The sequence below is a fragment of the Gallus gallus genome, chromosome 4, assembly GCF_016699485.2.
Source record: "Gallus gallus isolate bGalGal1 chromosome 4, bGalGal1.mat.broiler.GRCg7b, whole genome shotgun sequence".
Taxonomy (NCBI): Eukaryota; Metazoa; Chordata; class Aves; order Galliformes; family Phasianidae; genus Gallus; species Gallus gallus.
The window spans coordinates 68,903,926-68,931,723 of NC_052535.1; the positions used below are offsets into that span (position 1 = coordinate 68,903,926).

Sequence of the window (27,798 nt, forward strand, 5' to 3'; positions counted from 1 at the left end):
CCAGACCAGGCTGCCCAGAGCCACATCCAGCCTGGCCTTGAATGCTTCCAGGGATGGGGCATCCACAATCCCCTTGGGCAACATGTTCCAGTGCGTCACCACCCTCTGTGTGAAAAACTTCCTCCTAGTATCTAACCTAAACCTCCTGTCTTAGTTTAAAACCCCGTTGTCCTATCACTATCAACCCATTTAAATAGTCGTACCCCCTCCTGTTTAAACTCTCCCTTGAAATACTGCAAGGCCACGATGTGTACTTGTTTTGAAGTTTTATGAAACCATACACACCAAAGCAGAACTTCTAAAGGAAGCAAACAGTCTCTGCAACAAGTATCAGAACTACCTAAGTGTGCACAAAATCATGGAAGTAACAAAAAGTTGTATGAGGTAATAGAAAAAGCTGCTGCAGCTCACAGCGGTCTGAGTCTTCAAAAACACCTCTTAAAAAAAAAAACAACAAAAAACCCTTTCTTACCTCATGCCACTGTCTAATTGGCTTGTTTTGCTTGTGTTGGCATCCCAGAGAAAAATGGCACTACATCTGTCTGCGATTATTGCTAAGGTATCTCCATCCTTATCCCAATCCATAGCAACACAGTTACTGAAGAAAAAACATGTAGAGTTTTGTTAATTACATTAAACTATGTTTAAAAGTATACAGAAACAGCTGTAATTCTCCAGTTGCCTTTCCCTACCAAGCAAGCCCATGACAGACTGCAGACCTATCTGGAAAGTATTTTTATAGCAGCTGTGCCCATACTCAAATCTCATACAAATGACATAGGCTGAAGCACTTGAAATATTGCCACTTAGATTTTCAAGAGATAGAGAAAACCTCCTGTAAGGTCCTATCTTCCTAGAGTCTATTCACTGTTGGAATTTTTTTCTTCTACTCCAATAAGTGTAATGATCCTGGATAAGAAAGTCTTTCAGAAGCAGGAAAATCCTCTAGCAAATAGTTCCCAGAATGATCAGGTTTATCCAAGAGTTTCTGATGAACTGGAAACAGTGTTCTTTAAAACACACATATAAAGTAGCATATACTGCAGACTAAGTATGAGTGCCATCTGACACCACCCTTCTCCTTCCACTATGTAAGTTCAGTTTCTGGTTCAAAAGGTATTTCTTTGGAAGCCTTAGTTCTCCTTGCCACTCAAATTAAAACTCCTAGTACAAGCAACTTCAGAAGCATCCTGCTGAAACTTACACTGCTACAAACCAACTCAGTAAGCCTCCCACACAAGTTCTCCCTTTTTTAAACCTTTGTGGAAAAAAAAAGTTTTCTACTCCCAAAACACACATATGAACACTTAAGAGCCAATCAGAACATCAAGAACAGGAATAAAAAGGACAAAAAAGAAACAAAAAGGAAAAAAACTGATAAATATTAAAGAAAGAAAATTCTATCAATGGAATGGTAAGACAACCCTTATGACATCAACCATTAGAGCAGGAAGTATTCGATATTCTGAACTACATTCTTAGATACCTACTGCTATATCAGGTGGTAATGGTGCCCAATACAAGCAGACTTATAGAACGCAGTGATGTGAGGGCACGAAGTCACAGTGTGTACACCTTTACTCTGGGCTATGTCTAGCCTGTTCTGATGGACTGACTGCCTTTTAGCAGTGAGACCACATCTTCCAAAGGAAGTCACTTTTTAAATTTCTCCTGAGAGAAATCCAGTTTCTATACTGTAAACATCACTCTCTAGAGTGAATGAAAACACGTTAAGCAGGAAAAATAGGGAGATTCACTTCAGAAGCACACTCCCAATCTGAAGCAAAAATGCCAACATATACATTATGCCAGTGATACAAGCAAAAGGACACCAAAACACAAGATATCATTCCTCAGTGAGGCTATTATACAAATCACTAGAAAATAGGCACTGGCAAGATTGCAGTCATAAAGAGTATAACATGGATATCCTGTATATGATGACATTATATTCTTTCTTACTATCATACTAGGCATCTTCTAATATTTTTAATGAATCACATTGAGTTCATGATTAGTAATAATAAATAACACTTCAGATATGAGGATATATTTTTCCAGCTATTCTTGACAGCTTAGCATAAGCTCAGATTTTACTGCCTCATATTCCATCCATGCTTATCAACTTGTTTTCTTTCCCAGGTACAACCACCAGTGACAGCATCTGTTCCTGTGAAGTTCTCAGACTGCATAAATACAATTTAAACTCATCTGAGTACCTACCCTGGTAAAGTAATTTCGTTTCTCTTCTGACCATGACGATCAAAAATTTTCACAGTGTGATCACCTCTAAAAAAGATTAACACATAAAATGATTCCCTTCCTTCATCTGTCTGTTCTTCAGCAAGTTACAAATAAAAACTTTTCCTACATTGAGATTTTATAATTGCAGTAACATGGCTCAGAAGTATCAAGCATATTATCATGTATATACATTTGTAAAGAGATGTTTTGCATTGGTTTAGATTTAACTTTTTTTTGTGCTGCTCTCAATGATTACTATGGACAAATGCAGCAAATATCTGCAATCTTACCCTGTTACAGCAAGGAAATGTCCCAAAGTTTTCTGCCAAGCAAATTGCACTGAGGAACCAGACCAAGCTTTTTCTAATAGACTGAATACTTGCTAGAGACAGAAAAAAAAAAAAGAAAAAGAAAAAGGAAAAAAAAGGTAAATGACACATCTTACCATCATAAGCTTAAAGTAATATTGGAACTTCCCCCCATGAAAAAAACCACCACCAGCTTCCAGATGATTCTAATGTATCAAAGTATCAAAATTCAAGGGAATAATCATTTGGCTTAAGCTGGAGGAATTGAAGTTGCTGGTGCTGGGTGTTTGTACTGAGAACTGCTATCAGTGGGACTGCCCTTTCTCTTGTATGGCCACATCAGACTCTTCCCTTCATACCCAAAGACCCAAGTGTTTAATCCTCTGAATTTTTTGGAAAAGTATAGGACCAAATAGCACCTTCAGTCACAGTGGACAGAAAAAAAGAGCTCAGCACCTATTTTTTTAAAGCTATATAGCTGTTCTGCTCTATCTAAATTGTCGGGTCGAACCAGGGCTGCGAAACAACTCAGCTGTAGAAGTTTTTGATATCTCAGCACAGAACTTGCCAGCTTCCTGATATTCCACACCATCTGCACAGACTGTTCTGTAAGGTGAGTGTAAGACAACGCCAACACCTTCACCCTTTTCTCCCCTACCACATGGTTGGACAAACACCACGTCTGGGGTCCCCCAAACGCCCAGGTATACTTGTTTGGTTTGCTTTTTCTCCCCCAAGGGTCTCTACCTCTTCTTTTGAGGCACGGACTTCGCATTTCACTTAAAAAACGTAATAAACTGAGCGTTGCATGCCACAGGCACAAACGACGCCTGACAACCGCGTTCCGTTTTAAAGCCATTTTAATGAAATACTCAGTAAACCAGCGGCGAGCTCCAGCTCCCCACGCTCTCACACAGGGCACCTGACCCCTAACCGTGAGCAGGAAGCGTTCCCCGCAGGCAGACCGTGGCATTCCCCGCTGCAGGCGGACACGAGCACAGCGGGGCCGCCTGGGGGCCGTTACCGAGGCGGCGCCCAACGGTAACGGCACCACAGTCCCGGACTCCCGCGGCTGAGCGCGCCCCGTGCGCCCCTCACAGGCCTCAAGCACCGCACCGAGGCGGCCGAGGCGGCGCGGAGTACGAACTTCGGCGCCCGGCCGCCCGGGTTGACCCCGCCGCCGCCCCCGAGGCCGAGACCCCATCAGCGCACACCTCCGTGCCTACAGCGGCCGGGCGGACTCACCTTCATCGCGCCCACCGCTCGCTGCGCAGCGCCCCGCGCGCATGCGCAACCCTCGGCCCCAGCTGAGGGGGGAACCCGAACCCTCCCGCCCCCGGCGTCCGTGTCACCGCGGAAACGAGAAGGCGGGAAGAGACCGCAGCCAATGAGAGGCGCAGGGCAGGGCCAATGGGAAAGCGGAGATTGCTCCGGCAGCGCCGCGTGACCGTTAGCGTACGTCGCAGTGGGGAATAGAGAGCCGCGTACGCGCTGAGAGAAAAGGGTGGTTTCGTACACCGCGTACAACAAAGACGTGCTATAAAAATAACGTTTCTTAACTAAAGCTGCAGACTCGGGTACACAAAATCGATATATCTAAGAAAAAAAGGCACAAACCCGTTGAAAGTGCATTTAAGTTCAGCTGTATTCGATTTAAAACAAAGCAGGTTTCAACACCAAGTTTCACCGCTTAGTAGTTTCCTTTAAACCAATAAATAGTTCGTCGAGAGCATGGACACACTGAAATTTAAAATTACAGACGTACAAAGACTTTGGGTGTCGGACGCTTCAGACTCCTGGAAAACATTCTGTGAGCTGACAGCTCCGCGTTCCCTCAGAAAGCAGCACACCGCGCTGCCCGCCGCTTTCAACACAGAAGGAGGAAAGGCACAGAAAAGCAAATACTAAAAGACTTCCAGAGAACATTCAGACTGTTCCAAACGAGTGTGTGGCAGAGCGTAGGAGTCAAAAAAAAGGCAAATGATAAAGCATTTGGAAAGAAAAATCCTGTGAGGCATACACAACTCTCCTACAAGATGCTGAACACGCCCAAATGGCGGTTTGGCTCTTTGCATTTTGAAGGAACCTTGCTGGAGAAAAAGAAAAACGATTGCTTCATTTCATCTTATCAAAGTATACCTTTCACATTAGTGCAAAGCCTCATGTAAAACATACTGACAATCAAAGTAGACTCTTAGCCTAAATGCAATGGAATGCTTTGAAAAATTCAAAGTGCTCTTATTAAATTGGTTAACTTCTAATCACACTTGAGAATTCTTTCCACTAGTTACTCATGCTTACAGAGTTTTCTTTAAAAATAACAATGTAAATATAAAAACCGAATCAGAGAAAAGGTACAATGCTCTCCATCTTATGGAAAACCTTCGAATATCCAAGTAGTATGCTGGATTTCGGAAACAGACATAATTAAATAGCAGATTTCTGTTAGCATTATAAGACAATATTTAAAATAAGGCTTTGGTTAAATAAAAATATTTCTAAACTAGGAATGATGGTAAAAGTGCAAATATTCACCAAATACACATCTTCATTTTTAAGGCAGGCATTACACCTGCCACTGACAATGGTTTGCATTGGTTTGTTAGCCTGCACTGTAATAGCTCAGAGACCCACAGCAAAACATGTTTATTATAGGCAAATTAAATATACGGCGTTGAATTCTGTAACTTGCTTCACCCACAGGTATCCTCAATTGTATCGGTGGAATTGTATTTATTAATGGCATGATTTCTCTGCATGTTTGAGGGGTCAAGGCCATAAATCAATAGCATTTGATTATCCCAGTGAGTTCACAATGAGTTCACTCATTTCTTAGTATTTCCTCAATGGAGGTCCCTTGCTGGCAACATCTTGGTTGCAGCTGATTTGCTTATAATTCTTCCAATGTGCAGGTAATAAAGATAATTCTTTAAAAAGTGCTTAATATTGGTCCAAAAGAATAATATGTATGTATGTAGGTTGGAGACCAAACACTTCGTTGTTGTAGATATCCTGCACCTCATTTTCTTAGTTGGCTTGAGGAAAAAAGATATCGGTTGAGTCCGTAGTGGAGAAAATCACCTTCTCAAAGGAAACAATCTATAGTTTCACAGTCACAACACATGCTCCAGCTCTTCCTAAGCACAATGGTGCAACCTGTAAGCAAAAATACACATTTGTGTAGTCAGGTTTAAATCTTTTTTCTTAAGATTGACCGTGTTTAGTGTTTGTAATAATGGCTGCATAGCTGCAGCAGAGAGGTGGTACCATCCACACACACTGTTATCTTGACTTAAAATAAACAAACATACAATAACTGGCCCAAAATTTAGACTTCAACAACTGTCTGTTCAAGGTAAATCAGCTTGAAATGGGGGGGAGGGGGCAGAGAGCAGGAGACTTGGACTAACAAGAGTGCTTCATGGAAAAGGAGTAGTTTTCTCTTTGCAAAAAGAGCCACACTTGAAATAAATGCATAGTGTGTTCTGATCAGAAACTATACCTGTGTCCATTCATTTGTCTGAGGATCGTAAGACTCCACTGTGTTAAGGTATGTTTGACCATCATATCCTCCAACAGCATACAACTTGTCACCAAGAAGGCATACTCCCACTGCATCTCTGCTAATGCTCATCGAAGCCACAGCAGTCCACATATCTGTTTTTGGATCATACCTAAAAGATAATTTGTGTCATGCTCTAAAACTGTTGCCAAAATTTCATAAAAAAAAAAAAGTACTGGAACGGACACTCAGTGTAGTAGAGATCAGGTATTGCAACACAGACTCTGGTGCTAATTCCAAGGACTGTTTTCCCTGATACTCTCTTCTAAAATGTTTCTTTAGTCATCTAATAACACAGTACTAGCTACACATCCACTTTGTGCTGCTTACCATGCAGTAATACATACATACACATATAGCTGTTCTGAGTATATTTCTTATTGCACTGATAAACATACCACTCTGGAACTGGTTCTGCTGCTATACTGTCCTGCAGCAGAGAAGGTACTTGCTCTACTACATGATAATTACTGACTGTCACAGCACAGACTGTTCAAGTTGACAAGTAACTTTGTTTAGAACCACATTCAAGAGAGATCACTGTTTTCAGAAGAACCCTGTTGGAGAAAGTTCAAAAGTTGGAGAAAGGAAATGCAAAACTCTTTAGACAATTTACAGCACTTCTTGAGTCATAAATGTGTATCGTAAGCACAGTCAAAGCCAGTTTAATGAAAAAAATTGTCATTCTAGAATAACATCAGCATTCTTTGCAAGTCAAACTAACAGTTAGATAGGAGGGCCCATGCTATCACTGTGTTAAGAAACTTTAACTTGACTGAAAGAGACAAAAATAAGTACAGATGCTTACAATACAACTGATGGAATCACATGGCTTTGAAAGGCCCTAAGGAACTATACAAAGAACATATTTATTTGGCCAAGAGACCATCCTAAGATCATACTACTTAGAAGCAAGTGGTCTTAATTTGTTTGCATAAAGAACACGGAGATAATGAACTCTTAACAATTTCATCTTTTGTTCTCTATTCAAAGTACTACAGAAATTATCTTTTATGCAAGTATAACCATAGTATGGAAATACTGACAAAGCTCATGCGGCAAGTAGAAGTACAATGTAGTGAAACAGCAATTCTTAAGTTGCAGATAGAATTTATTTTTCAATTTAAGTTACTTTATAATTCATTTATAAAGTAACATACTTCTCTGGGAAAACTGACTTTTATTGCAGCATCTAGTGGTAAATAAATATTCAGAAGCTTATGTGATTTTATGTGATTAAAGTATTTTTTTAAGAAGCTATTTCCATGAAGTTAATGGTAAATCACCCTATAGACTGGCATTTTTAGAACCACTGGGAGGATATGCTTTCACTGGGATATTACCTTTCTACGCAGTCTGACAACCTGGATGTTAAGTTTGATGCTGGGGCATCATGACCACCGATGGCATACAAGAATCCATTCCACGTAGTTACACCTACACCACCTCTTCTTTTTGACATTTGAGCACAGAGGGTCCATTTGTTTGTATGAGGATCAAAACATTCTACCGACTTAAGACAAGAACTTCCATCTCGACCACCAACTGCATAAAGCCTATAACATTTGGAGAAGAAAAAAAGTGTCAATAAATGTTGCCTGAACAAGATGCAAGTTAACTCAGGTTTCCAGTGATGTATGAAGAACTTCCAAATATCTTAAGAAGCTAAATTTAGAAGACTTTACAACAGAATGTTCTATTTCTAAATCTCAGATCATACAGTTTTGCTCCAATCTCTTCCTACTGTGATGATTAATACACAATAATAATGACAGAAAATGGATTATATCTATAGCACATTTACGTTCCAACTTGTGCCCATAGCTAAGATTTCCAAAATGTGTGACTTGACAAAGGTGCATCTCTAGCAGGGTCACAGGGACAAATTCAGTAATCTACTCGTGCATGTAAGAACTCTGCCTTGACTCTTCTTAGGCATCAAGTATTTTTGAACCTGAAATTTAGTTGATGAATAGCAGTGCTATGTTAAGTCCCTCAGGTGGGAGACCACTAGGTGGCCTAGTTTCCTCAGTTCTAACGGTTGTTATTAACAGGATTTAAATTCCTTGGAAAAGAAGGATGGAAAGAACAGATTGGTTTAGGTGCACTGCATGACTTCCACTACTCAATCTTTAAAAGTAACAAAAAAAAATTAGTTAAGAGTTTAGGCAGCATTTATAAGCAATGTAGGTGTAGAAGCAGAAGTGCCCAGCATTGTTATTTTGAAAAGCAAGAATGCAGAAGGCATTCTAAAGAAGAAGAAACAGATCAGAGGTGAATTTCAGTTTGACATCACCTGAATTATCATTTATGACATCCTGTCATAGTTTAAGCCATATTAGAGTACAGTTAAAGATTTATCATGCCAACATTAAGTACTGTGTGTGTTTAGTGGTGAACCTGGTAGTTTCAGATAATGGTTGGACTTCATGATCTTAAAGGTCTTTTCCAACCAAATGATTCTGTGATTCCATATGATGATCGTATTAACAACTACCAGCAGTTACTGTGAAGCTGTATTCAAGATGTTCTCAGACTGGGAAACATCACTGTGTCTTTTTTTTTTCTAAAAATATATAATAATCACCAAACCTAAACACAAACCTCTTGTAAATATGGTTGACCTCGTAGTTCTCAGTGAAACAATTAATACTCCTTAAATAATGCATTTCCATGCAAGTGCCTATGTTTAATAATATAAATTGTTTAAGGTAAGGAATGTACAGAAGTATATTAAAAAGTCATATTGCAGTTCCAGAAAAATTATGACTAAGAATCATCCTTTTATGCAACATGGCATTTAAATGAAGCCCATTGCTCTCTCTTCCCCTAGAAACATGACAGAATTTTGATCACTTCTGCAGTAATTTCACACTCAGGACATGGAAAAGGATATATTCTATTCACGAAGGTTTTGAGCAAATCATCTGGAATCTATCAGTTTTCAGACACATACTAGAATGCGCAGAAACTACTGCTTGCAGCTTAAAGGTAATGAATTTACATGCAATTTCACGCCTTTAACTATAGGCATCTAATATTGCTGTCTATGTTAAGAGTCTAAGCTATGTTCTAAAATAATAGAGAAATGAGAGACTATTTTTGGTGCTTTTTTACCACACCTGGACTTTCTGCTGAATATATAGGAAACTTCAGACCTAACTTAGGCATCGAGTCTGCAGTTCCAAAAGCAGCCCAATGCACCCTGCTTGCTGGCTGTTCAAGTTCTTCCCTCCTTCCTGCATCCAGGTGAGTATTTTCACTCATTCCTGGACTTGTTCCAGATCTCACAGGACCCTTTGCAAGTGCATTTCAGCTGTACTAATTAAGCTTTCCAAGAAAAAGAAAAAAAAAAAGAAGAAATAATGAAAAGCTTTTTACTTGCTTACAATACTCAGGCAAGCTCAAGGGAGACGTGTCAGGCAGGACATAACCAGGAAGATAAATTTTATGGTCAAGAGAGTGAAATATTCTGATATAAGTATAATAATAGTAAATTAGGTTAATTTGGTATTCACTAGCCATAATGACAAATATGTCATTTGGATAAGTTGACTACAGGGCTGGTGGAAAACAGGATGGACTGCTGGGTGCAAAGGGCTGTGATCAGCAGCAGGAAGTAACTGGCTGGCAGCTGCTTTCTAGTGCCATTCCTCCCAGGCTGATAAAGAGCCTTGACACTGCTTCAAGTCTTCATTAATTATCTAAAAAAATGTAATGGAAAATCAGCCTTAGGAAGTTTGCTAATAACATCAAATTAAGGGGAGTAGCTGGTATGCTGAAGGGCCTGGCTATTATTCAGAGAGACTCATCCAGGCAGCAAAAGTGGCCTGACTGCAGTCTTAAAAAGTTTAGCAAAGGCAAAGTCCTGTACATGGCATATTCCCATGCAATAGTAAAGGGTGGGAGATGACTGAAGAAAATGCAGCTTTGCAAAAATAGACTTGGAGGTTCTGGCAGACAATAAATTGAAATTAAGTCAGCAGTATACTGGACTTCATGTAACCACAGCTCCTTCTTATTCAGTATGTATAAGACTGCATCTGGACACTGTCTGTCTTTGGGCTTTTGGTGTAAGATCAAGGATGGGATCAAGTCCAGCTGACAATCACTAAGATGATGGCGGAGCTAGAACATAACATGAGAATTGGGCAATCTTAAGAAGAGATAGCTAAGGAGATACCTTACTGCTGTCTCCAACCCCTAATAAGAGGTTAAATAGAAAAAAGTCATCATTCTCAGAAGTATACAGTGGAAGGAGAAGAGGCAAGTTGAAGTATGGAGAATTTCAATTAGATTGTAGAGGAAAGACATTTGGTACAATGATGGTAAAATAATGCAACAGGTTGCCCAGGAAGGCTTTTGAATCTCCATCCTTAGCAGCTATTTAAAACTCAAGAGATTACCTGAGCTAGCTCAGTTAATGCTGAAACGAGATCCTACAACTTTAAGGTTGGTCGAGTCGTTGCTGGATCAGATGATTCCAGAACATCCCTTCCAACCCTAAATCATCTAGTATTATGCGATTCCAAATTTATTTTGGTAATTACTTTGTTCAAGTAGCACTTATATTTTGGGTTCTATCAAATAATTTAGCTTTGTCCGAAGGCAAACAGTATCACTGGAGGTCTAGGAAACATGGCCTACTAATAAGGACTGAAGGAGCTAGTGTTACTCTCTCTTGAGGGGAGAATCCTTAGGGGACATGCGTCTTTAAGTACAACATGCTGTACAAATAGGAAGGAAAACATTAATTTTCCACAGTCGCTTTGGATAGTACAAACAAAAAAAATACAAACCAGCAAAGGGTACTTATCAATTGACAAATGGAGAATGCAAAGCTGTGTTAACAGTTAAGTAGGTTGCTCAGGGAAGTTATTGGAACTTTCTCACTGGAGAAAGATAATAAAATCACTTTTGCTGTGAGTGCTTTAGATATAATTGATTCAGCTTTGTGGTAACCGACAGGATCAAGAAACTCCTTGAGGTCACCTGCAACCATACCCTGTGACAGCACAAAATGACCTAGTTGTCTGAGTATGATTTGCACATGGATTTAAGTATATTATCACTGAAAAACAGCTTTAGAAATTTCTGGTACCACTCCAGATGAGATTTAATTCTGCCAGAGTTTACTATTCTCACTGAGTTAATAAGATACAGTGTGAGTATTCTTCCCTAACTTCACAGTGATTTTGGAAGTTGATGCTTCAAGCTACCACAATAGAAGGAAACTACTAGAGTCTCACTGGTTCTTAATCCTATCAACATCTTATATGTCAAGAGAAATAAGTCATTTAGGAAAACCTGTAATTACATATTAGATAAATTGGAAGTTGCCTTCACATACTTTCCATTTAATATTGCTACACCAACAGTGCTCCTTGGAGTTGACATACTAGCTACGAAGTTCCACTGACGAGCCTGTGGATCCCATCTTTCTACTGTATTCAGGTAGCTCCAGCCATCATGTCCTCCCACAGCATACATGGGGCCTTCCAATACAGCTACTCCTAAAAAAAGAAAGAAAAAAAGATTACATTTTCCTATTGACAGTTCAGTGTGCGTCAAAAAATATTTTAAAACAAAGCCAGATTTCCTTTAGGCAGCCATTGCTGGATATAATCTGAAGGAGAAAAGAAGTTCAATAAAAAGTTGGCATTAAAACAAAGACATTCTCCCACATGATCCCCAAAATGTAATTCCTGAATAATTTTTGATCAGCTAACCTTTTAAAACGTGTAAGTGTTCAGCTTTTACAGAAAGCTACATACCAAGACCATGACGATGTGTGGACATAGGTGGCATTACGCTCCAAGTTTTTGTTCTAGGGTTGTAGCACTCCACCGTATTCAAGGTTTTCAGTCCGTCTCTGCCACCAACAACATACAATTTATCATCTAAGACTGCAACTCCAAACTGTAATCTTCGCCCGTTCATGTTTGCAACAGGAGTCCACATGTTGGTACGAAGTTCATACTTTTCAATGCTCGTAGCTCCTGAATGACAACAACCACAAGTTAGGAAAACAAGTTTAATCTGAACTATTAAAGTAGACTTTATTTCAGCATAGGTTGATCCTACATAACAGCATAAAATCCTGCAGCATGTTCTTAACTGTGTATACAAACAGTCCTTTTGGAATTCCTCAAGAACCAACCACAGCATAATAAGTAAGGATTTTTCAGTGCTTTTCAAGACAAAAAGCAGAATTTTTAGCATTTTTAAAGAATGAAGCCTTTAGAAAAATTAATTTTAGGCATGTTAATCAACTTCGTTAAATGCAATTATATACTGAAATCAATTGCTTCATAATACTAGAAAAAAGTCTGGAGTTATGTGACATGAAGCTTTTAAGTGCAACACAGACTATGAAATGAAAAACAACTAGAAATTGGAAGCATTAACTTCAAAACGCAGAATAAATGAAAACACATTATTTACCATAACTTTTCTAACTTGCCAGATTCCTTCTAAGTACCATTAGACGGTATTGAAGCTTATGTAAGAAAAAAACATCCAAGCAGATGACAGATCTATTTAACAATTAGTCAAAAAGCAGTTTTCTTTTGCTTTTATACCTGTGCATGTCACCTTTGTACATTTTCTGTCATTGTCTTCTTTTTCCACATTACTTTCCACTCCAGTAAATGCAAGTTAGCTTTCACTCAGTTCCAAATCTTACTCCTCATAAATCAGATATTCCCCTGACAATTTCAAATCAATCATTTCTGTAGCTTCCAGGATGTCTGTGGTACCTTCACTTCTACCTAGCTTTTTAAACCTAATGTATGCTGCTGTCCTTTTATTATGTTCGTTTTCTAGACTGCAAAATGTGATATAATGTGTTATATAATTAACATGTTATAAAAACATCTATCCAGCATTTCTCAGAAAAAAAAAACCCAAAGAAAAAAACAACAAAAAACCAACCCTCATCAACTAATCATTATATAAGCCAAGACCTTTTGTTGCATCCATTCCTCCAACTGCAAACAACACTCCCACTGTAGATTTTCTAGGTTTGGTGCGAGGACTTTGCAACATAGGTCGTCTCTCTGGCAACAGATGGTACTTCATTGCTTCCATAATGAGTTTCTGACACTCAATGTCATCCCTAAAGAGTGCATTATTTTCCATATCTGCCAGAAACTGCAAAAAAGATTGAAAATTAAACAAGCTAAATTGCTATAAGCTGCACAGAGTATAAAAACAAAATTAGAAAAACAGTTTATCCAAAAGCTTCCATTGCTTGATTTAGAATAGACTTATATTCAAAAAGTTCATATAAACAAGAGTAGGGTACAGATAACACAACAATAAAAAAAAATCACATTTTAAGCTGAACCCTTGAGTATGAAAAACAGGAAAGCCATCTGATCTTAATGGATGACTTAAGCCTAATGGTCCGAATAAGAAAACAAAATCTTCTCATGTTTCAGTGCCACCCCAAGTATGTTAAAGGAAACGGATCAGACTTCGGGTATGCGAGTCAGTTCAACCTCTCTCTCTGATTCCCAGATGCACCCAGTCCAGGCCTGTGAAAGCTGCTTCAGGCACAGGCTGAATGTTTTAATATATATTCTATTCTTGACTCTGCCAGCGACCCACAGTAGGATATCAATTATTACATACATTTAAAAAAATATTTTAATGTCAAGGATGCTAGCAACTTTCAGAAGTGTTACATTTTTATCTGACCTAAATAAAGGCTACTAATAAAAATTAGTAAGTTTAAAGACTCTGGAGCCTTTTGTACTTCACATCTGTTAGATTGCTAAAAATTTATTCAGTTAAGTGTCCCAACTGCAATTTTTACAAGTCTAGACAACTGGCATTCTTCTGAGCTGCAAGACATGGCCTGAATAACTCAAGAAATGAAGCAAGAGAAACACCCTACTGTGACACTGGCAGTTGTCAGAATAAGAAAGAGAAATGCTTCTCGCTCACAAAATCCAAACGAACATTAAAAATACCAAGTCCACAAGCCATGATGAGAGCTTATTGCTGAGCTGCTGACAGCCAATAACAAAACACAACCTACCTACCTGTTTCACTGGTTTCTCACCCCCTCCCCCAAACTACCAAGAAGTTTTCTCATAGTACAGTCTCAATCTCTGAAAACAACATCTCAGATAAAAATAAATGCAATCTAAGAGGGATGCTCTGAAAGTAATGCCTCTTATTTTATTATGCTGACCCACGGTGTCAGAGATGGATGGTGGTGGTATGGTAGTAGAGGTATAATCTTCCCACATATATTCCATTACATTTTGTTGCCATATGACAGATGGCAGCAGAGGGGCACTGACAAAATAGCGTCTGACATGGAAGTGCATACAAAGCAAAGGTGTGTCACTGCGTTCCTCCACGTGGAAAAAGTTGCACCCAGCAACGTTCATCAGTGCTCACTGAATATTTATGAAGACCTATCGGTGGATGTGAGCACAGTGAGGCAGTGGGTGGCGCATTTCAGCAGCGGCAACAGTGACACAAAAGACAAGCCATGTTCCAGACAACACATGCAGGTTTTTACAGGTGTGACATGCAGGCTATTGTTCATCTCAGGCAAAAACGCATGGCTAAGAGTGGTGGCTATTTTGAAAAACAGTGTTTTGTAGCTGAGAATTTGCTCAAATGGTGTTACTGTGCTCTTTGTAGCTGTTGTAATTTCCATGGAAGAAAACAGGAGGCATCACTTCTGGAGCAACCCACAGAAGATTGTTTTGGCATTCAAAAAATCCAAATGTTCTTTAAATTAAGTTTACTGCACAAGAATATTCTGAAAACATTCTTCACTTAAAATACTTGGAATTGGCTTAAGTGAAAATTTTCCTTCCCGTTATTACCAAGTTTAATTATTTATGTAGCTCCTTGTACTAGGAGCATTTATAACTGAGTATTTACAAATGATATGTGAACATGAAATTGTAGTCATTGGAAACCTGATGAAGAGAAATATAGCACAGATACCTGACCAGAAAGGAAGATGAACCCATATTGTAACTCAGGAAGTGGTTAATCATCTTTTTCATTTATTCATCTATCAGAGATGGAATAGTGGCCACTTTACAACTTAAGCAGCTGACAAATTTTCATCTTTAGCTTCTTACAAATATTTCGGACACTGTTTGCATTAGTGAAATAGACAGTTCAATGTTATGTACAAAGAGATGCATAGAAACACAACTGATGAAACTGACAATTCATCACATTTGGTTTTTGTTCCAGTGCTACAGTTTTGAAGTATTCCCCAAAGCTTTTTTCAAGCATATCAATCTAGTATTCTTTACATTTCTGCTTGCAACATTATTGATTTTGGCAAGTTGTTCAATTTTCTAATTTCATTTCTTTCAAATAGCTTTAACTCTTCAACTGTAAATTGGAAACCTTTTCATTATATTATGTTTTCTGTCAGATTGCCTCATGTCATCATGAAACAAAACATGATTGTGAAAATTCATTAGGGCTGTTTGGGGCACTTTAACCCAATTTAATTGATGCACTAATTGCTCCCTCAGTTTTAACACTATAACTTGTTAAAGTAATAAAGAAAAGGGCAACAGCAAAATATCATATTAAATTTTTAAGTGTATATATTTGGCAAAGACATGAAAAATTAAAGATAAATTTCACAATACACGAAATATGATATTGCTTTTGTGTTGCATTCTGCTATTTTCCTAATCACTTATTCACTGGACATAATCTGATTTCAGTGTATATTTCTGGAGAAAATTCTGCACCTTCAACTTATAAAATTTTTTCAATTATAGTTAAATACAAAAATGATTACAGACTTTATACTTAAACATCAATTAATTAAAAGCTCAAAAAAAAAAAAAGAACGATCTCCTCCAAGGTAAATTGGTTTCTTACATTGTATTATGCTTCTAGAAGCAGTATGTTGCAAAGTCAAGGTCACAAGTGAGAAAATACTGCCACTGCATACGTAATAAACAGTACGAGAATATAAATACCAAAAAACCTGCTTGTGCATCTTACCAGCCAACAATAAGACTCTGGATTAGAGGCAATACACAACATTATTTGTATGTATCACTGAATCAATTAATCTCTGTTTCTGTAGTGTTAATGAATTCTACTTAGTATTCACATTTCGTAAAAAAAAATCCCTTATTTAACAGAGATAATTCTCACAAAAACTGAAAATCCAAGACAAAATACTCAGACTTCAGAAAGAGCGTTAAATATTACTAAATGAAGGGACAGCAAGGAAGACTAGCGGAAGAAAAAATAAATCAGATAGTTTACGTGCCTGTTGTCAGATAACAACTACAGTGCCACATGTGACACTACAAGAGGAATCGCTCCCTACTAAGGTAGGAAAACTGTCATTCCAAACTATTAAAAAAACCCAAACTTGTCTTTCTCAACAATGGCCAACAATGGCATGTAAATGGCCAACGAGGAGAAAAAGTAATGACTGGGAAGAAAAAGAAGTACCCCAAGATGGATTACCAGGAGTTAATGGAAAAAAAACAAATGGTTCTAAATGATTCATTCAAATGCATTTCCTAAATCTCAAGGACAACTGCTAGCTACATGAAGGAAATATAGTTGTTCAAAATATGCTGTTCAAATTCCATAAAGAAGATAGTTAAAAGGACACATTCTAGTGACAAATATATCCTCAATCATCATCTTTTTGGGCAATGGAAGCAATTTTTTTTCATAGAAGGTCCACCCCTCTCGTGTCCAGACAGATCTCAGGTTAGGATCAGAACATGCTGCAGTTCACAACAAAGTATCATGCCTGTATAACATGTTAAGTCCTTACATGCAGCTCTAAGAATCCAAAACACTAAAGAAACTGGATGCTTTTGTGATTCGCCACTATCTCTATAAAGATGCTGTTGGCATGCCCATTATAACCATGGTATAAACTAGGGAGGAATTGAACAATTTACTTGTGGAGCAAGTAGAGGCAGTCTAATGTAAGCCAGGAGTTTACTCAGATCTTTCCTTCTCTGTTCCAAATCATGTCGAACCCATGTAAGTAGTGCATTCAATATAGTTTCTTCATTAGGAATATTCATGTCATCACTTGCTAAAAGCTTTGCAATTTCAGTGGCTGGCAGCAATAGAAATTCCTGGTTTCTAATTACTTCCATGAAATTTTCCTGAAAAAGAAAAGAAATATTTTTAATATAACTACCAGCATCATTTGAAGACAGCTGCAGGTTTTTTGACTTTTTTTCCCTCCCTTTTAATGAATTCCTACTATCCTTTCCCATTTGTCCCTCCTTCACACCATCTCTCAGTTGTGCCAGTAAACACCACTAGAGAATTAACCTGGAAGGAAAAAATACAAACTGGGTTATTTTGACTAATAATTATTTCCTAAACTTTTATGGCCCCTCTTATACAGCACATTTAAAACAAATGAAAAGTACCATTTGTTTCTGTTGACTATGAAGATACTTAGTCAAGCAAAGAGCACAACATGCTAAAAGCAGCTACTGGGCACATCTGTAACATATTTCATTACTGGCAGATTAAAGTATGGCAATTTATTTTCAGAGGAAGTAATTTCATTGCTGATTTTCATTGGGGCATTTGAAGTTTATTATTTCGTACATTTTATACAGCTGATCGAACAGACTGGCAGGAGCAAAATATACAAAGAATCCAAAATACCACACACCCTTTCATTTATTAAGATTCAATTTTATAACCTTTTTCTGTCATTTCCAGCAACAAATTCTTACTTCGGGGTAAGAAAATTCACAATTTATAGCATTTCTCACACTGATATCCCATTACTTCAGAACACTGGGACATGCAGAATATTCCGTATGGATTCTCATCAGCTTAGGCAGAAATAGCAGAAGAGTACGCACACAGAAACATAATAAGAACCACGCACAGTGAGAAACCTGAACCTTATTTTCTACTTGTAAATGTAAGAGAAAGGGGTAAGATTATATCTAACTTCTTTCCCCACACACCTTTACAAGGCAACAAAGGGAAGTAGAAGCAGTCTATAAACCACAGGTTCTAACACATTAACAGCTCAAAACCCAACTACCTCACACTCTGAACTGAGAGTAGCTTCATGACAATAAAACAGTATTACCATCAATTTAGTAAATGTACTGTTGATTGCTAGATAGCTAAATAACTGCATGCTGGTTTTGCTCTTACATTCCATATGCCTCCAAAACCCTCGGAGGATAACATGCACTCGATCCACAGTTGTGGAAGTCTAACTGAGCTCCATATCAAAATTAGTCCTTTTTATTATCTTGTTTAATGACTTAGAAAGAAATGCACACTAATGAAAAAACTTCGAATTAGGACATACACAAAAAGACATCTTTAGAGCAAGAAAAACAACAGAGAGAAACCTGCAAACAGAAGCAGGATCAACACTGCAAAACAAATATGAATTCAGCAGAAAATGTCAAGAAAAACCTACAATACAGTTTGGCATCTCTGGAGTTGATGTTACCTGTGCACATAGCAAGCAACTGTGCATTCCTAGACAGAATTTGGAAAGGAAAATTTTACACTCTATCTGAAAAGTCTTCTGACAAGAGTGATCCAACCAGCTACACAGAAGTAGCGATTCCACATGAAAACTGTCATGGGTCACAAGGGAGACGAAACTGTCTTTTCCTCTTTAATTAGGTATTTATTACAAAATTAAAGAAAACGAGCAAATAGAAGAACTACAGACAGTGAAAGGACCATACAAATACTCAGCAGCACTACACGTGCAGTTTATTTTACTCAGTTTGGGAGCAAGTTGCAGATGAAAATTATTTCCAGAGGTTAAACATGCAATTCACAGAAATTCAGATTCCACTGAGTTCATTTCTTTCACTGCTGGTTTTCAGCTGATTCTGTCCTAGAGTGAATGCAAGCTGGAGCAGTGCTTTTAGTTTTGGTGAACAGACAGGCAGTGAGCACTGACAGAGAGAAGTCAACATTACTACCTTAAACTTTCCACACCATCTATCCAGATCGCAGGAAGAAGGGAAAAGAACTTGTATGGAAAGTTTCCTTTGTCTCTGAAGGCAACAAGCTGATCTAGACTAAGACAATAAGAAGTCCTCTCTGGAAAGCTTTTTTTTCCAGCTGGATTTAAGCACTTCAACAGCTGTTGTGTGTAAGAAGCATGGTTTTCTTTCTTGTTGCTTGCAGACAACCATGTTCTGATGGGAGCAAATTCAACTTCCTCCCATTCTATTCTTAATGTAGAGACTGCTTTTGAACATAGTATCCACAGTATCAAAGCATTCACAGCCACAATCTTTGGCCTATGTCTGTTTTTTTTTTTTTTTTTTTTTTAGTAAAAAAAAAAAATCAAAATCTGACAATTCCTCTTCCTCTACAGACAGAGATTCTGAAGACAAAAAGGAGCAGCCAGTGTATCTCCTAGCATCCTTAACCTCCTCATTAGCCTTTGCTTTCCTTCTTCTTATGGGAACTTTCTGGGGAAGGACAGGATATTTCAGAGAACAAATGGCCTGCAGTTTCAGTTGGAAACTTTATCAAGCATGAGTTTTATGGGCTAGCTAACGCAAGGACACAGCAGCATTGTTCATTCAGATCACAACCTTAAATTCACCCTTAAGCAGCTGCAGAATGAATAATACTTACATTCTTAACCAGAGGTCTGTCTGGGTCTTGGTACAAAGCAAAAAATACTAGGAGCACACGAAAAAGGTCATGATACTTATTTTCAAGCGATACACAATGCTCACGGTTAAATACAGTTAGATGGTTAGGCTCCCCCTGCACTGTATCAGAAGGATTAAAAAAAAATTCTCAGAGTGCATCAAAACACTCCCAAGCTGAGAAGAACTGTATGCAGATGTCCAAGACGAAGCTCCAGCCACAAGGATCTGTTTATACTCTGAACCTGGACACAACTGAAAAGCAAGAAGCGCTTGGATCGTCAGATCTGAAGGAGAATGTAGTTTTGTCATCTGACGGCTGTTTCAGTGAATTACACTGATATATGCAAAAATATAAAATCCTTGTTTTAGGCATTAATAAAAATGAGGGGTCTGGCCTCTTCAGGACAAAAAAAAGCCTGGATATTTCTCTTCCTTTCATGTCTGGAAGATTTCTGATGAAATTCAACATGGTTTATACACCATGCTCTAATGTGTGGAAAGGTGACCAACAAAACTTACAAAGACACCTACAGGTGGACTAACTCAGGCACTACCACATTTCATGTTTAAAACGTCCGCCATTCTTTTTCTTTTATTTTTTAAGTTGTAATTAACGAAGTACAAATTAGACTACAGAAGAAGATGGTGCCAGTTACTTAAGAACACCTCTATTCACCATACATACTTCAAGTTCTGAAAATAACACTGGCTATCTTTTTCTCAACTGAAATTAACTTATCTCTGGTTTATCTTCTGTTGTAAAAGAGGAGCTAATAGTTTCCATTCTAGGTGCACTATCAGCTATTCCAAACAAACAAGACAAAATGCTGTTTCTTCAGACGCAAAGACTGCTAAAATTGATCAGCAGGCATTATGCTGGAGGGCAAGAAAAATGCACAGAAGGCACTCTGTTTGAAAAGGCATTATGAATTAAGTGAATATGCACACTACTGTCTACTAGGTTAGTTAAATTCCCAGATTTATAATTATATGACCCCAAAACTACAGCAAAACAAGAAATTCTTTGTACAATAGATACCTTGATCTAAATACATCCCATGATCCTGTCAACTGTATTTTTAAACTCCTGATGTGTTAAAAAAAAATCAAATAAAGAACAGAGCTGCTCTTCAAAGAGTGTTACATCCACAACTGATCACTTCAGTTTATTTCATGTTTCACTTAATGCATCCTGAGGATTTTTCAAGCTTCACTTAGTTTGCAGTGTCAAAAAATTGACCTGTTTTTATGATAACCTTGAATTTTTTTTCACTTCTGAATGAACAGCTTAACTGCCAACAGAGTAAGCAATAAAGTAAAGCTACACTGATATTCTTTTAGAGTCTATACGTTTAATATGAAGAGCTGTGGCATTCAAATTCACTTTATTCATTTATATTTTTAATCACACTATATTGTGCAATTAAAACCATGCCATAAAATGATGCTAGCATTTTCCAACGACACTAATGAGCATTATTTAGACAGAGCAGGTCTATTAGCAAAAGCAGGCCTATTGGGATAACTCACTGGTTGGTCCTTCAGTGTAACCAAATGCTTATTTCATCTGGTCTTCATATAAACATACATTCTAATGAATCTGTTAACATGCTAATCAAAATAACGATATCTCTTAAAAATTGATAAAACTGAGCAGTTGCTTTAGTTGAGGAAACAAGCATATGGCAATCTACTTTTTGTTCAAAGGAAAACTTATAGAAAATAATGTACATAAATTAAAATACAACTATTTTTTTAATTATTACTTCCTACTTCACATACATTGAAAGAAGCACAATTACACGGCAAAGCTCAAAGTATTTACTGCTCAGCATAATCCCTTATTGATTGCAGCATGTTTTACCAAACTGAATTTACAGGTACTACTGATGTATGTAACTGTTGTGATCCAACATTTAATGGAAAGAGCATCAAGTGGCCAGCACTTAATAGTGCTTAATATTTTCTGCTTTCAAACAGCTTTTAAACAAATGAAATTACTTGGGGATTTATTTTAATTGACGATTCAATTGGTCTATGTATTTCTATGCAGTTTCCATGGCAACATTCATTTTGAGCTATAGAAGCTGCTTCTCTATTACTCATTATTACAAAAATTCAATTTCACATCTCCATTGGAACTAAACAACATTTAAAAAGGCCTTGGGAAGAATCCATCTAGCACAACTAATTAGTTTTGAAAATGGCTTTTTAAAATCCACCTGATTTAAATTTCATCCACACCGAAGCCTAAAAAGCAACAATTTTGCCACTGAAGTAAATAAAGTCCAAAAGGCATAGAACTATATTCCTGTGATCTGAACAAAATAAAAAGGCTATTAAAAGAATGGCTTCGAGAAAGCCCATAGCCTCCTTCCCCCACAAAAAGTCATGAACAGCCAATAATAATAGTAAGACTGCGATCACTTACACTGATCTAACGCTTATTACTACTCTGATCTTTGACAGCCAGCTGATAAAAGCTGTAAGAGACATGGAAATAACACAAGGTTACTCTGAACCTCTGAGGGAGGTACTTTTTCGGCTTACTTTTTTTTTTTTTTAAATCACTGTCTCTGCATTAATTCTAATACTCCTCAAAAAGCACAAGGCACATTTATCTTTACTGTTTCATCTGGCTGCCTATCTAATGGCAGCCTTCTCATTTTTGTTTGATCATAATGAAGGTCAAGAATATAAATATATAAGCTACAATCTGCACACTGATGACCTGTTTTGGTAAATTTCAGCATGTCAGTCATTTTAAATAGATTAGAGACCTACTCATTGAGGAAACAAATTGTATCATTGGAAGAAAGACAGCTACTTTAAGCTGTTATACATACTAAATCTAGTTAGTTTAAGCCAAGGAAAAAAAAGGCACAAAACAACAGCACTTCTTAAAACTGCCAAAAAACAAACATCCCCACCCCCCCAAAAAAAAACAAAAAAACAAAAAACCAAACCAAACACAAACAGCAGGCAAGAAGAAAGTCCTGAGTTTCTAATAGTAATTACAAGACAAAAAATTACACCTCCTGAATCTAAGCATAGTGGTAATGTAATTCCAAGCCACACAAGCTTGTACAGTACCATCTTATTTCCCACATCTCTTACACAGTATCTTCGTGCCCTCATTCAGGTCCCAAGAGCTTACATAGGTGAAATTTCAACAAGAAGAGAGGAAAACACCTCACAAAAATCTGCAAGTAACAGATGAGCCGACTTGACTCAGAGGTAAGTATCCTGCTTCCTTCTGCTGTTAACATTACTGAAATATGCTTGTGAGTAAAAAAGAACATTCTAGATTAAAACAGAAGGATGGCTATTAAAAAAGATGAAATTTCATTTAGTTACTGAGTCAGTTTTTCTCTACATCAATTCTGAAAATATCACTGATAATTTGTTTTTATTTAGCCACATATTGTATAGCCTGAGATCCAATTGTTTGATGCCACGCTGCTATTCCATGACAAAGAAATTAAGTATAATGCAGAATCTTTTTCTGTGAATATCCACATTCATACCCCAGGTGTAACTCAGAACCTGAATACATCTGCTCGTTATGAAACTTCTCCATTAATTCATGAGTTATTTTGGACCAGACAACAGCAGCTTGCCAACTGGTAAGTTTGCAGTTTTTAGCTTGACAGAAATAAAAACTAGCCATTGAAAGATTTTATTGAATGCATATCACACAATCCCAATATCATTACAAAGAAACACCATGCATGCCTCCTTTCTTCCAATTCTAAGCCAGCAACTTTGCAGTTATTTTGTCATTTCTCGTCATTGGAACATATGTGCATTCTTGTTTGGAAAGTGATCAAGGCTTTCTGAAGAAAAACATTAGTATTTACTCAGACAAACATTCTGTATTTTTCTTACTAAAATCAGTGGATGATGCTTAAAATAACAACGTACCATAGTGTAATTGTGAGCCACCTTGTGCAAGTCAGTGCAACCCTGCGCATCAGCAAAAGATCGGATTCCAAGGCAATTGGACGGGTGAAGCTGCTTCATGAGGAATTTACAGCACGCTTCTACAACCTGAGATAGCTGAAGAAGGCAAGCTGTAGACAACAGGCACTCAATGTTATCTTCTTTTAATTCAAGGCGACCTGTCAATATTAAGAAGTAGATGATATAATTTTGCTTTTGCGATTTGTTAAATTCCCCACAACTCAGATAAAAGAATTATTTACAGACTATGTGACAGAACATAAGGCTTGGAAAATATCCCCTTTGACAGTAGGTAATCAGCTTTTCAAAACTGATATCTCTAATGATGCAAGGAAAGGGAAACCTACTAAGATTCCTTTTTCATCAGTCAAGATACATTTGAAATCTTGAGATGTTTCGTTAACCACCAGAATATAGTATTATCAGAGAAACCATATCTGACCAGGTTGCCTCAGGTAGCAGCAATGATCAATTTTTTAAATGTAAGTAAGAAACTATGTGAATTCCTAAGAGCACTTGAAATGTAGTAATGGAATACAATGCTCAGCGGAGGCCAATTCATTAGACAAAATTCCCATTTTCACTCTAATTACCTGTATATGCATATTGAACCAGAGCCCACAATGCATTTGGCTCCACGCCTTCCATCTTGATTTCCTCCTGTCTTGCTTCCCTTACGTCATTAGTAAACATTGCTGCAAAGTAGTCCGAAACGGAGGAGAGAACCAATCTGAACACATAGTGCAGGAGAAAATGAGAGAGACAAAGAGAGGAAGAGAAAAAAAGCTTTGTCAATCCAATGTTTATTAATTTATCATTCATTATTTTGCCCTTTGGAGAAACAGTGTAGTGAGAACAACATTTTTGAATTAACAAATAGCTCCACACTCCAGTTCCCCTCTATGAATAATGAAGTACTGTTACTGAATCTACATTTGCTGTTGAAGTAAATGAATTACTCTTTCAAAGCTCAGTGACTTTTAATAGTCGACATGGACACAACCCACAACACCACATAAATTGGAAGCTGAATATAAATAAACATGGTTGAAATAAAAAAGTTGAGCTCCATTCGTACTCTATCAGTTACTTTTTCTAAATGTGAAAGAATGACTCGCCAGTCTTTTTTCAAAGTGCTTTAAAACACTTTTACTCTTGGTGCACACATGCATTCATCTACTATTATTGCTGACAGAACTATGCACAATCAGCACAGAGATGGTGCAGATAAAACCCCACAAGGAGAAGAATATGCTGCACAGAAGAAACTAATTGACATAGTAATGTTGTTTGTGGATATGTATGGAGTTTTTTATTTTTTAACAATTCTGAGTACGTAAAGATACAGAGTAGGTAAACATGGTACTGCTTATCAGACATTTCTTTGAATTATTGTTGTATATATTCCACGTTTTATTTTTCAGTGCCACTCCACATAATGCATAAGAATGAAGATGGATGGCTTGGGCTGGAAGGGACTTCAAAGATCATCTAGTTCCAACCCCCTGCTTCAGGACAGGGTTGCCAAACACTACATCAGCCATATCAGCATACATTCAATGAATCTCATACTTCAGAAAATGTCACTTTATTCTGTGGAGTCTTTATATTGGCTTGTTGAGATGACGGAGATCAGAAACCTCAAAAGAGTAAAATTCACTGAAAAGGTAGGCACCAGTGCTCAGGAATAGATCTCAAACGTATCAACAGGAAGAATTTGCAGGTGCTTACATGAAGTCATAAATTACAAAGATCTGTCTCTTAATCAAATGCAAAATGAACTGCAAAGAACCGTCTATTGGTTAATTAACCGCAAAGTAATAAATTGTTTACTGTTCTCAACTACTTTTCTCCTCACATCTTTTGACTGATGACCATTTGGACAGCATTACAGTCCAGTAATATTTATTTCCTACTCACTAACTGAATGGAGTTGTGTAGGAATGTATGTGAAAAAGGAATAATATTATTTTAAAATCTTGTATGCTTAAAATAAAGTTTCAGTTTCCATTCAAAACAATAATAATATTTTAACTTTTTTTTTTTTTTTAAATAAAAACCAAGCAGCTCGAAGTATTCAATCTCTGTACTGACCTGAATTTCTTTGTGGAATACAGCTTGAAAAAGAAAGGACTCTGCCATGGGAAACAGAACCTAACACCTAATATTGACACAGACCTCTTTCTGTTTTTCTAACAGTGCAACTATTTCAGTTTGCTGTACCATTATTCAGTAAATGGCTGGACTATACATATCTTAGCAACGCCTGTTGAATGCCAAATACCACCTACCAGCTGTGCTATCAGCAAGGTCCCTATGATTTCCAGTTTTGCAGTCCTCCGAAAGAAATTATTAAAAACATAAGATGCAATCCATTTCCTATTATTGCTAACTTCCATTAAGAAACATGAGAAGGTAGATACACTTCACAGTGTTGTTTTCCTGAGAGTGACTTGCATATGCCAAAATGGCACGTGCAGCCCGAGAGTGGATTAATACAAGTAATATGCAAATGCATAAATCATACTGATAATAATTTGGTTTTAATTTTAGACAACAAGCATCCATGTATTTCTCTAAATGAAACTATTTTCAAAGAAACACATCAAGTGACATTGAGATAGAGTAAGAAAATACCGAGGCAGACCTCCAGTTAACTGCCTGTTCTTGTCCCATGCTTTTACCACTTGTCAATAAAAATCAGTTACTACTTTAATCATGCCACTGGACATCCACTTTTCATTGATTTCTTAATCTCACTGCTAGTAACTGATTTTTCTATCAACTGTTTGTTGGTGGGTTTTTTTTATTTGATGGTCTGAAAATAAACTACATTCCTACATACAGATTATATATCGTGAAGAAGTTCTACATTCATGTAATGAAAGAGTCCACAGAAGAATTTCCCCATGTAGATTTTGACATTTTTGCTAAAAAAAAGCTCTGATAACTAAGTGACAAGCATGTTGTTTCAAAAGGGAATCTAAGCAATGACTCTAGAAACGACACTTAAAAGTAAAATCCGCAATCACCCTGTGAGTCTGCCATCATTTACAAGTGATTATCTATAATTGATTAAATATTAATTTTAAAATATTCAAATTGCATCAACAGTTCACCAAAAACTACTCATGCTACAAAACACTGCCTTTCCTCAGTTTAAAAAATTATGTTTTTTGTATTCTGAGTTTATAATGGTTTTTTTTTTCCCCTTAAGTATAATACTTCTTTCAAAACCAGCCCATAGAATACCTACAAATACCTGAAATTAGCATACAGTGACGTTACAGAAGCCTCTAACAGTACCACATGTCAGAAACAAACAGTTATAACGCAGTTGGCATCATCTCCCTGTTTATGTAGAACATATTTCACTTTTACTCTTCTATTCTAATTACCAGCAACCAGAAAATTCTGCACAGGTAAGACTGAGAATTTGGGTACTGAATTGCATCCAGAAAATTGTCTGCTCTTTTTTACTGCACAGGAAAATGCAGAATCACAGAACATCCCAAGTTGGAAGGGAGCCACAAGGATCATGCAGTCCAACTTACGAGTCTCTCACATAGAGAAGAAGTATAAACGAATGTAAAAAATTTCATCCTGGGAAATCAAACTTCAAAATTCTTTTGCCACTTTCACACTGAAGTGATGGCTACAATAAATTTAGCGAAATTTTTCTACACAATCCCAGTTGGTAGCAACAGATACATAACACAAAAGAACTACTTTTACATATACTTTGATTTTTCAGACACACACTGTGTTTAAGTTTTATAAACATGTAGTTACAACAATAAAAAAAATTACAAAGTAAAATGATAGTGTGTAAAGCAAAGAAAGTATTAAGTCATATGAAAATAAGTACACAGATAAATAACCATCAAGATAAAAATAAGTTTCCAAACTAAGCTTCCAAACTAAGATCCGCACTCTTCCAGACAGGTTTCCTGACTACGAAAGTGCATGAGCTTCCATTTGCCTTCTGTCCCAGGCCTTTTATACTTCCATCTGTCAGTATCAACAAGATGAAAAAAATAAGTCTCTACAGATATTTTCAGATTGCTAACAT

The 27,798-nt window shown here is 37.2% G+C and overlaps 2 protein-coding genes across 14 annotated transcripts in view; both read right to left on the minus strand.

Annotated features, from left to right (window-relative positions):
• WDR19 (WD repeat domain 19) overlaps window positions 1-3,857 on the minus strand; it is a 39,556-nt gene extending 35,699 nt beyond the window's left edge. The window contains exons 1-4 of one of the 3 annotated variants that reach the window (XM_015285660.4): window positions 3,798-3,857; window positions 2,535-2,626; window positions 2,224-2,289; window positions 473-598 (exon numbers count right to left, since the gene is read on the minus strand). In XM_015285660.4, the coding sequence (XP_015141146.3) occupies window positions 473-598; window positions 2,224-2,289; window positions 2,535-2,626; window positions 3,798-3,803 (290 nt within the window). In that variant the 5' untranslated portion in view covers window positions 3,804-3,857. Of the gene's footprint in view, window positions 1-472; window positions 600-2,223; window positions 2,290-2,534; window positions 2,627-3,797 lie in introns of those variants that run through there. The other 2 variants (XM_040699816.1, XM_040699817.1) reach the window with 2 other exon arrangements.
• A 322-nt stretch (window positions 3,858-4,179) lies between these two features.
• The window catches only part of KLHL5 (kelch like family member 5), a 49,368-nt gene continuing 25,749 nt past the window's right edge, over window positions 4,180-27,798 (minus strand). For all 11 annotated transcript variants that reach the window (XM_015285666.4, XM_015285665.4, XM_040699823.2 and 8 more), the window contains 9 exons: window positions 24,320-24,456; window positions 23,688-23,884; window positions 17,046-17,258; window positions 13,080-13,266; window positions 11,889-12,113; window positions 11,465-11,627; window positions 7,458-7,670; window positions 6,055-6,226; window positions 4,180-5,708 (listed from right to left, as the gene is read on the minus strand). In XM_015285666.4, coding sequence (XP_015141152.1) covers window positions 5,652-5,708; window positions 6,055-6,226; window positions 7,458-7,670; window positions 11,465-11,627; window positions 11,889-12,113; window positions 13,080-13,266; window positions 17,046-17,258; window positions 23,688-23,884; window positions 24,320-24,456 — 1,564 coding nt within the window. In that variant the 3' untranslated portion in view covers window positions 4,180-5,651. The remainder of the gene's footprint in view (window positions 5,709-6,054; window positions 6,227-7,457; window positions 7,671-11,464; window positions 11,628-11,888; window positions 12,114-13,079; window positions 13,267-17,045; window positions 17,259-23,687; window positions 23,885-24,319; window positions 24,457-27,798) is intronic.